The sequence below is a fragment of the Vulpes vulpes genome, chromosome 7, assembly GCF_048418805.1.
Source record: "Vulpes vulpes isolate BD-2025 chromosome 7, VulVul3, whole genome shotgun sequence".
Classification (NCBI taxonomy): Eukaryota; Metazoa; Chordata; class Mammalia; order Carnivora; family Canidae; genus Vulpes; species Vulpes vulpes.
In genome coordinates this window covers 86,276,366-86,290,982 of record NC_132786.1, presented here as the reverse complement: position 1 = coordinate 86,290,982, position 14,617 = coordinate 86,276,366, and the positions used below count along the sequence as shown (strand labels likewise).

At 38.8% G+C, this 14,617-nt stretch overlaps 1 protein-coding gene across 12 annotated transcripts in view; it reads right to left on the bottom strand.

Annotated features, from left to right (window-relative positions):
- Nucleotides 1-14,617, bottom strand: part of DYNC1I1 (dynein cytoplasmic 1 intermediate chain 1) — a 437,478-nt gene that overhangs the window by 115,587 nt on the left and 307,274 nt on the right. For all 12 annotated transcript variants that reach the window (XM_072764334.1, XM_072764337.1, XM_072764333.1 and 9 more), the window contains one exon: nt 4,514-4,603. In XM_072764334.1, coding sequence (XP_072620435.1) covers nt 4,514-4,603 — 90 coding nt within the window. The remainder of the gene's footprint in view (nt 1-4,513; nt 4,604-14,617) is intronic.

Below are 14,617 nucleotides of genomic sequence, written 5' to 3'. Positions count from 1 at the left end.
TTTTTCTCTTTATTCTTTTTAAAAAATAATATTTAAAATATCTATTCTACTCTCTGTTTATCTTTTTGAGTTACTTCTATTTCACCTGTATCTCTCCTTACAGGTCCATTACCTTGAATAAAAAATAGTATCTGTGTCATTTTCTGTAATTTTTTCTTCCCTGTAGCTTATTGTCACTTTGATCTCAGCTTTCAAGACATACAACTTCTTCTCTAAGAGAAACATAAATGGCTGATCAAAGTGTATTTGCAGAGGCCAAGTTCAGGTAGGTGAAGCAGTAGCGTCTCCAGATATTATGTTTGACAATACAATATTTGGCTTGAAATTAAATTGCTACTGAAGCAAAACAAAGGATATATTTTATATGAAGCTTTGATGTCTAACAGGGATCAAATGACATGATTTGTTAGCACAAAATAATAAGATGCATGTGCAGACAAGTACTTTTTGAAAGTCATAAACAATATTCAACTTAGGAATTAAATAGGGCCATAGTTATTTTTGATAAAACCCCCAAACTTCCCGTATTTAAAATCTTTAAATTGATAAGTGTTGTTACAATGTAATGAAAACATAATAAGAGTATCTAGGAACCATGACCAAAAGCTGTATTCAGAGACAAAACATCTCCAGACCTCATATTTCATGGAAGAAAATTCGTTGATTAATGGAATCTGCAAGGTTCAGAATACAAGCCAAACAATTAGAATCAGAATTGTATTACTCCAGGATAGACCCCAAATTCTCCCCAATATATCTCTTTCTGCAGCTTCTCCCTGTCCCTGGCACCTAATAAATTATTTTCAACATGTTCACTGTATAAAAAGGTGTGAATTAATTTAATAGCAAAAGGCATACCAGAGCAAAATATGAACATTGATAATCATTGATTTTTCTTTTTAAGTTGAGCAGAAAATGCTATTATAGCAGGTTTGTTGTTTGTTTTTGCAACACAAAACAGAGTATTTCTTCCAAGAGCTAACAATATTCTATGCACATAAAATGGCCTTTTATTTTTTTAAAAGAAAGATTCGTTATGAATAGTCAAATGCATGGCTACAACTAACATATAATCCAAATGACAATTTTCATACTTGCCAAAATTTACCTGAACAGTTATATTTAGCTTGATTAACAACTATGAAGCCAATGACCTGAACTCATGAAATTTGAAGTTTAGAAGATGGTCTAAGTCAACGACTTTGTGGTTGCAAGATTAAAATTCAGTATACAGGGGCACCTGGGTGGTGCAGTCAGTTAAGCATCTGCCTTGTGCTCAGGTCATAAACCCAGGATCCTGTGATTCAGCCCTGTGTCAGGCTCTCCACTCAGTGGGGAGCCTGCTTCTCTCTCTCCTTCTCCCTCTGCTGGTCCCCTTGCTTGTGCGTTCTCTCTCTGTCAAATAAATAAATAAAATCCAGGACACATTTTATTTTAGAGTCTATCCTTTTTCACAGAAATGTTAATTTCTCATTTTGTATATGAAAATACTTATGTTTGTGTCTTTATGATGATTCTATCCTATTTGTTGTGCTTTCTTGAGTTTTGGGGTTTTTAAATTGACCTTAATAAGTACTTTTCTAGTTTTGTTGTTGTTGCTGTTATTTTATTTACTATATACTATATATTTTGGTTCAAATTTTGTTTTTTTAAAATATAAAATTCATATTAAAATTCACAATTTATATTGAGTATTTTACAATCTTTCCTTGAGGTCAAAAGCTATTTTTAAAATATTCATTTCAGAAATGTCTTGCTTTGTTTCAATGATGCCACTTTGAGTTTCAATATAAAAAAAATTAAATCTTTTAAATATTTTTCAAGAGCAAATGTAAAAGACAAAAAATAAAGAAGTAAACCCACATAGCTTAAATATTAAACCTGATTAAGCAGGGACAGTGGCTCTTCTGAGAATTTTACAGTGAAGTCATTTCATAAACAAGAGCAAGAAAACCAAACCAAACTAATAAAGAAGGATATCCTTCTCTGAAGTTAATGTGAGGTTTATGAGTTAATGTGCCTTTACAAGAGTCAAGTTTCCGATTCTGTTGTTTTACACAAAGCTACCAGAACTCTCATATAGAGAAATTTCCTAAAATTTGATTAAAAGCTAAAATGTACCTGCTGTTTTTGCTACTCCATTGTGGAAAAAAACAGTGAAAACAGTAAAGTATCAAACCCTTATTTCTTTACTCTTTAGTACATTTTGATACCACACAGGCAAAAAATGTCAAAAGCGAGTGAGCACGGATTTTTTTTTTTCCATCTCCCGCTTACCGGGTTCTTTCTTTCTTTCTTTTTTTTTTTTTTTAACTCCTCAAAAGGCCAGATTTCTCAAAAATGTGTTCCCTGGTTTGAAATCGTGTATGTCAAGTTTCAGCCCAGAGCAAATTTTTACGGCTGAGTAATAAATCCCTGAAACTCAAGGTTCATAAGGGAAGTGCTGACACAGCCCTAACTACTATGTAGCCGTGTGAATGGCGCCACGATTATATCTGCTAGAGATTCTTTAAAAAGTTTGCAAAATACTGTCTTACTTAAAAAAAAAAAGCCAGAGAGAGTTTGATGCCAACATAAACATGCTTTTAACCCATTATGTGCTAATTTGCAGAAAAGCCATTAATAGAGGAAAAAGCACACAGTGCAGCACTACAGGAAATGTACTTCAAACTTCTTTTTGACTTTTAACAGGACTTTAATCAATTCCATGAAGCACAAGTAACAGTTAAAACTAGAGGGTACTTCTGCTCAGAACTTAAGAAGGGGGTTGCAATGCTTTGCCAAAGAAGACAATTTGGGGATTGGTGTGAGGGGGGCAGGAGGGACTCTGTGCCAAGACACACAAGAGACACCCTGGCTCCTTATCACCCAGAACAGCTTAAGGATATTTTGCAAAAGGAAAAACCTTTTATTTATTTATTTTAATAAATCCTGACTTATTTTGCCTCTTGCTACACCTGTGTTAATGATATTCCATTCACCAGCTTCAAAAAAAAAAAAGTGTTCTTAGAATTTTAGGCAAAATCTCTTTAATCAAATGTATTAGAACCCCTCAGACAAAATGAACTCCTGTGCCTTCGGTGGATGCCACTGTTCAAGATGCTGAATCTACTCCCTGCCCTTAGTTGTAGCTCAGGACTTGGCAGTTATCAAAATCACTCAATGCCTGAGCAGACTGGAGTAAGTATATATGACCAGTGTGTACCCATTCCTATAAAAGTCCCCAGTGACAACTCTGTGCCACATACTATGCCAGTGCCCACAGGCATCTTTAAAATTTAAACACTAAATGAGCTTCTCTTTTTTTTTTTTTAAGATTTTTATTTATTCATGAGAGACATTGGGGGGGGGGGGCAGAGATACAGGCAGAGGGAGAAGCAGGCTCTATGTAGGGAACCTGACACAGGACTCGATCCTGGATCTCCAGAATCCCACCCTGGGCTGAAGGCGGCGCTAAACCACTGAGCCACCAAGGCTGCCCACTAAATGAACTTCTAATTAGACTTGTGTTGTTCTATATTTGGGACACTTAGCAGTGAATGTGGAAAAATCTTTTAAATCTATACCCTGCTTTCATGCCTACTTTGTTTGTTAGTAAGAATGACGATTTCAAAATTCTTTTATCTCCGTGGACTGAGAATCTCAAAGGGATACAAAATTGGATTTTGGGGGAATCAGTACCTGTAGTATTTCTTGTCTTGCCTTTTCTTTTTTCTTTTTGCTTTCTTGTTTTTGAGACCCAGTGCTATGACAGGATGATGCCATCATGGTGAAATATACAGTTTTTAGAGTCAACTACAAATCCTGCTTATGCACTTATACAGAATGTATCCTTGGATAAGTTTTTAAACCCCTCTGTTCCTAGTTCTTTATCTGTAAAGAAGGAATAATAATACTATCTGCTTCAAAAAGATATTTTGAGGTATAGATAGTAAAGGACTTAGAGAGTGCTGACTACACAGCATGCCCTTAATAAATGCTCATGATTATTATCACTGGTGCATGGAAAGGTTGTCCTTCATACAGGTAAAGTTGTGGAAGACAAGTGTGAACAGTATAGTCAACAGTAATGATTGCTGTTAATGTTTCTGTGTAGATCACATGAATAAACTTGAGAATTTATTAACAAAATAATTATATCTGCTTCTTCCCTTTACCGTTATCATTGGGGATATATGATGTAGTAAACCAGGAAACATGACAATGGGCAACAACTCTCTTATTTTATCACTATTTAGTCATAATTTTACTGGAATTGTGACTGGACTGGTTGCTGGAATTGTGGATGGTTTCTATTTTATTTACTTCTATCAGTCAAAAAAATAAATGACTCCTGCTTCAGGCATTACAGTTTATGGCACTAACTGTGATATACTGAACCACCACATAAAACCTTTTTCACACATGGAGTGTGCATTTAATTTCTACTTACCAGGATAGCCTCTTATGTTGGTAAACAATAATCACAATAAAATGACGACTAATTTATCTCCCATACCACACCATACCATACCTTCCTTCACCTCCTGCTTTTGGTCTTGATTTTCCAGTTCTGAATCGTGGCCAACTTTAGGTTCTACCATTTCCTCATCTTCCTCATCCTCTAGAAAAAAGAAAGAGAAAAATGCATTATTTTCTTTCCTTCAAATCAAAGCCTTTGGTTGATGGTGGGAGGTAGGGGCAAAGGGCAAAGTTCCAATCATTTAGGGCAACTTCTAAGTAAATCAGTCCTCAATGAATGCCCAGGATATATGTTCATGAATATATGAATAAATTAACTCCAAAAGGGGCCTCTTTGAAAGTTCCCCCAAGCTGCTGAGAAAACTGCCTGAGTCGGCACCTGCTAACATCCATCTCCAGGCCCTCACCACATGGGATGTCTTGGAATTGCCTCTCTGACCTCTGAAGCTTCTTCAGAGATGACCCAGGAACAGATCTCAAAATGTTTCCACCTGGGGCACAGTCTCCACAGGGAACACCTGCTGTACAGACGACTCATTTCCAATTTAATTCTCACCAAATTAATTTGTTTTTGACCTACAGGGAAGGGTTAAATACAGGTCTGACCCCAGGTCAAATGCCATTGGCAAGTAAACAACCAGGGATTAGAGCCCCAAAAGTCACTGCCATTGGCCTGGAAGAAAGCAACCAACCCAAAATGGCATTTACACATTCAGAGCAGCTCATGCATTAATGTGAATTTAATGAGCACCAACAAATGGACCCAGTCTACTACCACCCCCAGATGTTACAGTGCCCTTCCTGCCCTATGCAAATGTGTGCTCACATGCTCTCAACCTGCCTTTCTTAGAAGGCCCCTTCATAACAGAGTGCTTGAAATCATCAGTCACAACATACAAGATGTAGGGGAGAGTCAAGGTGTCACAAGAAAATCCAGCGTAGAGAAATAAAATGATATAAAAAATTAAAACTTGCTTTCACAGCTTTTAAAATATATTATCTTCTCTCCTGAGTATCATATATTCACTGGACATTATTGATTTCATTGTTTCAAACTGAATTTAAAAGAAATGACTTCACTTACTCCTCGCCCATACATTCATTTTTATATTCATTCATCCATCAAATATTTACAGACTTTCTGTAAGATCTCAAGCTCTATAGATAGCCTCATTTCCATCATAATAAATCCTGAGATTTACATCAACTCAAAATTTCAGTACCAACCACTTAAGAGAATGCATTATAACTGCATTCCTAAATGCCCAAATAAATATCTGTAGCCTGAAAAGCAATTCCAAAAGCCTGACTACATTAAGCAAGTGATTGAGGAAGAAATAATCAACTTAAAAAATCTGGATGTGTAAAGCATGGCATTGCACTTTAGATATTAAAAATTTTTTTAAATGTGAATTTTAACTAGAACAGTACCCTAGGTACATGGGTATAGAATGTGGAACCAACCTCATCACTTTATAACCACACTATATATGTATTAGAAAGAATGTCAAACACTTTTAAGTAAAATGGTTATTTATTATTAACACATGCAATAGAGAATTGCACTTGAAATTTTGAAAAGAACACTGAGTCACCCTGATTTTTAGACAAAACTATAAAGTTTTCAACAGTATACCTAAGTCCTTATCCATATATAAAGATACTACTGCTATCTACCCATTAAATAGGGTATGCAAAATAAATAAATAAATAAATAAATAAATAAATAAATAAATAATGCAAACACAAATATTTGCATGTTGAAGTCTTAATCCCTAGTATTTCAGAATGTGGCTATATTTGGAAATAGGGCCATTACAGATATATTTAGTTAAGACAAGATCAGACTGGAGTACATGGGGGCACCTAATCTGATATGACTGGTAGCCTTATTTAGACTATAAATTAGACTATAAATTTATAGACTATAAATTTATATATATATAAATTTAGACACATATTCACACATAGGGAGAATGCCATGGGGCTGGAAAAGACTGGAATGATGCTTCTACTGGCCAAAGAGTGCCCAAGATTGCCAGCAAGCCATCAGAAACTAGGGAAAAGGCACAGAACTGATTTTTTCCCTAACAGCCCTCAGAAGGAACCACTCCCTGCCAATATCCGGATCTTGGGATGCTAGCATCCAGAACTAAGATGTTAAATTTCCACTGCTTAAGCCATACAGACTGTAGTACTTTGTTACAGCAGCCCTAGCAAACTAATACAACCAGTAAAATGCCTTCCTTTCTACGACTCTATAATCTAGTAGAAGAGATACAAGACCTATATGATAATAATACCTAAGGCAATCATGAATGCTTTACTTGTAAAATCTAGTTTATCAAAATTTGGTATCATTGCCCTCATTTTCTAGATGAGGAGACAGAGTAAACTGCCCCAACAAAACCTTCAACCATGTCAGACTTCAGGTTTTGTCTGGCTCTGCCTGTTTTCAGATCTATGAGCTTTAACCACCAGGCATAGCACTCCCTCACCCACACCATGACATAAGGCGGCCTTGGACAAAGGCCTAAGGTAGAAGCAGGTACAGTGTTCAGCTGCAGTGTAAGGAAGGGTTTTTATAGGCCCTTCAGGGTGGATATAGCTTGGCCTCAAGAAAACTGCTCTTCTACTTCCAAGAGGCGAATACCTGTAAGGCTCTGCTGTGGAGAAGTTAGATTTCACATCCTTGAGAGCTATAGATGATGGGTTGTTTTATTTATTAAGATACATAGGCTGCATCTAAATTCTAGTTTCATCTTCATTTTGGAATCCATTGCCCTGAGACCAAACCATCAAGGCCTAATACAAAGCCTCACTTCCTCTGGCTACACAGATTCACAAGTTGGGTTGGGAGCAGACCTCAAGGGAAGTAACTGATCTGGGTTCAAGGCCAGGGTCTACCTCTCGCTAGTCCCTTGATTTTATACAATTCATAGAAACTCTCTGAGGCCCTGTTTCCTCATCTGCTGAACTCGGATAATAATCCTTTCTTAAAACACAATGTTGCAAGAATAACCAAATAAAATAATTGAGAGGGATTTGCTTTTTAAACCAAGAGAGTTAAACCCATACAAAGAGGCCTTCAAACAAGTGTTGCATTAGCTTGTGTATCAACCAAGCATTTATGGAGCACTTAACTCTGTACCAGGTGCTATGAATACAAGAGGGAATAATACACACCAAAAATAAATAAATGAATGAATAAAAAATAAAAACATCTCTGTGCTCATGGAGCTGCCATTTGAGGTGGGGGAGAGAAACCACAGATAAACAAAATATATTGTATCAGATAAATGTTATGAGGAAAGTGGAAGCCAGAAAGGAGGATTTGGGAATGCTGCAGGCAAGGGGAGGAAGAGCTGACATTTAAAATAGAGTAGTCAAGGAAGGCCATACCGAGGTGACATTTGAACAAACACTTCAAGGAGTTAAGAGTGAAGCTGTGTAAAGATATTGGGAAAGACTAATAATAACACATTCTTCCATCTTATTCGGTGGACCCAGGGAGTGTCATGGGTCAAGGTTTAAATTAACTTATTATCAGTTCCACTGACTCCAGAATTATAGAAAATAATTGTGCTTTAATCAGAGCCATCTGTTTGTACATTCCCATCTTCTAGTTCTTAAAATGAAGTCAGTTTCACTGAATGACTTGATTAGTCAGCTTTAAATAGTATCAAGTTCCCACTTTTTGCAGATATAAGGGTCTTTATTTTAAACATTAATTCCTGAAAGAGTCAAAATGCAACATCACAACAGAAAATAGTCTATTGGGGGTGCCTAGGTGGCTTAGTTGGTTAAGCGCCTGACTCGATCTCAGCTTTGGTCGAGATCTCAGGGTCAGGGGGATCAAGCCCCATGATGGGCTCCACGCTCAGTGGGGAGCCTGCTGGAGATTCTCTCTCCCTCTGCCTCTACTCCTCCCTGCCCCCTGCATGTGTGTGCTCTCTCACTAAATAATTTTCTTTCTTTTTTTTTTTTTTTAAAGAAAATAGTCTATAAAGTCTTGGCTATACCAGAAGTAGGTTTGGGATAGTAATGTGTTGCTTTATACATGAAGCATGTGGGAAAACCACAGGTTATCTAACTATTTAAATAACTATTTAAATAGAAAATTCTTCCCCAGAGAATATGCTTTTGATGAACTTTAAAAATCCAAATACTTAATATGTTTATAACCTGTGCAAAGTCCCACAATGAAATACTATGAATAACAGAGAAACAAATTCTTAAAAAAATAATACCTGACCTTTTAAAGTGGTTACAAACTAGTTGTAGGCATTAATTTTTAGTGGCCACAGGATTCTTTGTCTATCAGCCTTTTAAAGACACAAAGTAAGTGTTTCAGTAGATTCGTTAAGGAAATAAAACAAGAGACTGGTTCGTTTCTCTGCATACTGATATGTTTGCCTTGCTCAGCACTGAGAGTCTATTTTTCTTTAAGACTCTGGTTTCCTTTCTGGTGCAATTGGAATTACTTCTGTTGAAACGATTTTCAAAACAGTTAAATAACTTTAAAGAAAAGGATTTATGTAGACCCGCTACAGACTACTGATATATGAGTTGTGCCACTAGTTCATACCCAGTAACATTTCCTCTGAGATTGGAGGGAAAAAAAATTACCACCCATGTATGGTTTCCTGTACCAGGTCCACACAAGAAATTAAACTAGTGGTAGAAGTTAATTACCTGTCAGTCCAAGGGGCTAATTTCAAACAATGGTATCTTTTAGACATTTTATTTTATTCAGCACCCAAGTTCTGCCATCGGCAGCTTCTGCATTCACTCCTCTAAAGTTGGGAAAATCTTTGGTAACCACTGTCCTCTTCCTTAGGATTTCCTAAAGGTCTAAGAATGAACAGCTATATGTTCAGCAGCAATCACACATGACACACTTAGCACAACGCCTGGCCCTCTGCGTGAGCTCTGGAAGGGTTGTTCACTTTCCCAACCTGCGTTTCAAAATCAAATCAAGGCAATCCATTTACAGATGCTCCAGGCCTCTGACTGTTGATCTGCCCTGATGGCCTCACAGAGCTGGGACTTTGGAAGGAGAGTGCAGTGAACGTCTGTCACTGTCTGCCAATACTAGATCAAAACCCCTTTCTGTCCAGGGGTGTTCCTCTTGTAGTACATGCTGAACCCCTACTTTCTTCTCCCAAAGCCCAAGGGGAGACAGCTTCCTGCCCCTCATCTCCCAGTGACCGGAATCCAGGCAGGCTCTTAGCAGTGAGACTACATGCTCCTAACTGGGACTTTGTCTTTGGAGCCAGGAGGCGACGCCAAGGGACTAGCAAGGATTAATTTCTGGCAGCATGCCGTAGTAGCAGCAATGTCCCAACATCCTGGCCAGATTGTTCCAGAGGTCCACAGTCTGGGTTCCCTCGGTCTCTGTTCCTTTATAAGCCTATTCCTTCTGCCTCCTGTTGATCCTGTGAGCACCAGATTTCCTTCCAATAAATCTCACCAGAGGTGATGTCAACACCAGATTTCCTTCCAATAAATCCCACTGGACTTAGCGCCGGCTGCCTGCAACCAGAACCCTGAGCAACACAGGGCGGCCCTCTGTGAAGAGAAGGGCTTGTTTTTATAAGGTCAATGGGTTCTCACTTTCCTCTGCTCTCTCAGGGCCTGCAAAGCCCCGGGATAAGAGAGCCTGAGTGCCCAACCCTTGCCCTTGCTGCCCATCTCCTGGTTTTTCATGAGGGGGCTGTGGCCCCTCCATGTGCCACCTCATTGAAGACTACTAGGTCTGGTCAGGTGGAGGAATGTTACAGTGAGCAGAATGGGCCATTTCATACCATCCTTCTTGATTCTAAAGGGCATCTTACAGTTGCCAAAGGGGAAAGTAATACACAAAGCAATACCATGTGACTTTGAATCCGAAAGGCTAAGGACTCTAAAATACACAATTACTTTATGTATCACTTAGAAAACAATGGCCGCTAATTAAACTATAACCCATCATCAATTCTAATATGAAAAATCGTGAATGCTGGAATTGATAAAATAATTTGTGGCTTAGAAATGAAGAGAAACTAGCTTCCAAAAGATAAAAGGGATGACAAGGACACAGAGTCAGTTCTAAATCAAGCTTGTTACTGTGTTGTTGTTGGTGAACACACCTGGGAGAGATACAAAGGCCCTTTTTGTTTTTTGGGTTTTTTAGATGTTTTCCTTTCAATCCAAGAACAAATACCCTGGCCACTTTTATATAATTCTATCTATAAATATTTCTTTCTTTTTTTTTTTTAAATTTTTTAAAAAATTTTTTTATTTATTTATGATAGGCACACAGTGAGAGAGAGAGAGAGGCAGAGACACAGGCAGAGGGAGAAGCAGGCTCCATGCACCGGGAGCCCGACGTGGGATTCGATCCCGGGTCTCCAGGATCGCGCCCTGGGCCAAAGGCAGGCGCTAAACCACTGCGCCACCCAGGGATCCCAATCTATAAATATTTCAAATGGTGACTATTTTAAAAACATATTTTTATTTTTTCAATAGAAAAACAGAAAAATTAGGATTGATTTTCAATTTAAAAGATAATTCACTGTAATGGAGGTATTCTTTGCAATTCAGTCCTTGGCCTCATCTTTTCTCATATCAAATGCCACTCCAGATTCTACTGTAACCCATGTCTTCCACCATAATCCACAAATTGGTATCTCCAGCCAACATATTCCTTCCAGGCTCCAGATTCTGACATTCCCACAGGCACCTCACATTTGACGTTTTCAAAGCAGAATTTCTATCCTCTGTGGAGACCTGCTCCTTTGATTACACTATCCATCCTGCTAAATAGTACCACCATTCACATGGGTTCACAACTGGACACCAGACTACATACCACCTTCAATTTCTCTTTGGCATTAGGGCCTGCAAGACAGGGACTCTAAGTCCTTTCAATTTCTCACTACCAGTTGTGTTCTCTATTTCTAGTAGTTTCACTTTTTTTAATTTAAATACATCTATGTGTCCTTTCTACACACACACACACACCCCCTCTATAATGACCTAAAAACGTTAGTATAAAATCCCATAACTCCTTCCTGTCTTCTCCACCTTATATTCCATTCTGGATAACGCAGAATCACCCAGTGTACCGGTAGATTCATGACTCAAGAGCACTGTATAGAAGTTTTTTTGTGTCTGTGTTGGTCTTCCCTTCAATATCCAGGAGGTAATTATTACTAGTCCATGGTGATACAATTCCAGAGCTTTAACACTTCTTCCCAATGCAATTTGTTGATCTTCTTCATTATTCTATCCCTCTACCTTGTATATATCTCTATGACAGCATATCTCAGACCACTTGAAATTAAGATTATGCCTCTATCTCCACAACCAGATGAAAAGTCCTCCAAAGACCTATTCCTGTTAGTATCATCAATGTCAAGTACTGAGACTAGCAATATCACGAGAGGTGCCAGATCTGGAAAGATAGTTATGAACCACATCTTGTAGGACCCTTGCATGATAGAGCAAATTTGGACTTTTTTTCTGGAGATTAGTCCCCCTTTTAATAAGCATAAATCTCATTTAGTCCATATCATTTAAAATTTCAGAAGGAAGTCAAGGCACTAGTAATGCCAAATATGGCTTTTGGAACCTTACTCATCTCCTTCCCAGTCAGCCCTTTATACACATTCTAATATATTTAAGAGGTGGCCTGACTCTGGATGAAAATTATTGTTGCTAACCAGCCCTGCAGGGAAACCAGAGCCTTTTAAAAACAAAAGAGAGAAGGTCTGACTTTATGTAAGAATATGGAAGCTATGGAGGCTGGAGAGGATTAGGGAAGCCTGGAATGAGGGAGACAGTAAGAAGGTAAACCATAGCTGTAGGCCAACAGACGATGAGAATTTGACCTAGGATGGTTCAGTTGCCAGTGGGCGTGATGAACTGGACTGAATTTAGACATGTATTTATACAGCAGACAGTGAGGGCTCTCGTACAGAACTCACTCAAGTCACCCTATCCTTGGACGAATTCTGTGTACAGTTAGCCAACTTTGCCAGGAGTCCAAAGAGAGCCACCCTCCCGATATGTATCACAGCGGCCAAAATAAAGTATAACATGCACCACTGAATGCTTACACAAACCAAGGTGAGCGCCTCTGTGCTTTAAAAATATGCAGGAAAGACATATTTTGTGGGATTTTCAGTAAGCACTTTGTTAAATATACTACACGCTAATATTTAAAAAGCCTTCACTTTCTGGTCTAGAAAAATCTGGCCAGAGTAAAGAAAACATACATTTCTCATCGTACAGAGCGCTCCTGTTAACACTGTAGGCCACATCAGTTCTCTCCTAAGGCTCTAACATGACAGTACTTGGAAAGGGTACTTCCTGGTGGAATGACACCCAAGGCATTGCAAATGGGAGGAAATGAAAGCAAATGTTCAAAATGAGAGAGGAAGCCAGAGAATAGTACTTTTTAGCAGCTGTTTCTGCAACTCATAACTGCTGATATATAATATTGGGCAGTAAATATGTGTTGAATCAAGCTGACATGGATTAGCCAGCTCATATGGAAGGATGGAGACCAGGAAGAGAACAATGCCCTTTTCGGAGGTGTCCAGGCAGGAATCCATGGGTATCTAGAGCATTTGCTATTTGGTTATGGGAAGGCTTGATTGACCTGTATTTCCATAAATTTTCCTGCTTAAAAACCTTGAATGGCTCCTCAATGCCTAATTTAGCTCAGCATTTAAGGCCCATCCCCAGGTCACCTGAACTTAATTCTCTAATGTTGCTCAGAGCAAACTAGCTCTTGACCCTACTATGTATGAAATAGGACAAGTTTGTTGTCATTCTCCATCCTCCCCCTCTCTAGTCTTTTATATTTTTCAGGTGCCTGTCTCTTCCAGCTTTCTCAGGAAGTCATGAAATCTTCAACCTCAGATGAGAGTGACTGGATGAAGTAATTCACACCAATGGATTAGAGAATGGTGACCCAAATAAATTAATTTCTAATGGCACACTACAGCAGGACCTGGAAAAGAGGAAAATTTTAAAAGAGCACAGCTGATGCTCAAATCATTCCTCTGTCTTGCATTCTTGGAAGCAGAGGTGGCCTGACTCTGGCCTGACTCTGGCCTGACCATCCACTGCACAACTCCAGAAGACAGCATTCCCCTTGTGCTCTATGTGAATATGTGAACAGGGCCTCCTGGAGTTGTATAGAGCATAGACTTAGCAGCTTTATGGTATAGTGGTCTACACACACACACACACACACACACACTCGGCAATAATTCGAAACACTTGCGAATGTAGTTCTTGTTAATTCTATCTCTTTGCATCTCCTACCTCCAGCCTTTCTCAATGCCAAACCTTGCTATAAACAGCACCATCAGATTAAAACAGAACTGGTCGTGTAAATGTCCTATTGAAAGCCTTGACAGTTCTCATCACATGCAGAATGAAAGCTGAATTCCTTGGCTACATCTTCAAGTCCTCTAGGGTGTGGCCCCAGCATGTGCTTCCTGCCTGCATTTCCTCTACTGATACTGTGTCTGCTGCACAAACTTCCACATTCCATCTACCCTTTGGTTCATGTTTCTCCCTCGGCTAAACTCTCTCCTTCCCTTCCTTTTACAAAATATGAGCATCTAATAACATGGCAGATGCTATTCCAGGTTCTGGAGACAAAGGTAGTGAACAAAACAGACAAAATTTCCTGCCTTCATGGAGCTTGCACTCTAGTAGAGCAGAGAGAGAATGGACAAGATAAGCAAGAAGAGTATATGTTAGGTTAGGGAATTTCAAGAGCCAAGGAGAAAAGCAAAAGCAGGGAAGGGAGGCAGAAGTGGCAGGTATCACAATTTTTACACAGGTAGCTGGAGAGGTCCTCACTGAGAGATGGCATTCAAAAACAAGCCCCAAGGAACTGAGGGACCAAGCCCTCTGGATACTTGGGCAAAGCATTCTAGATAGGCAAAACAAAAGCACAGGGGCAAAAAAAAAAAAAAAAAAAAAAAAAAAAGCACCACAGGGGCAAGATTTTGCCTGGACTGCTTGAGACCTCAAATACCTTCACATCTTCCCCATGTGTAAAATCCAGCTGTACTTCAAGATCTGATCCAAATAACCACCCCTCCCTGCTCCACCAGCTCCCCAAATCTCTCCTATTCTCCTTCTTCGGGAG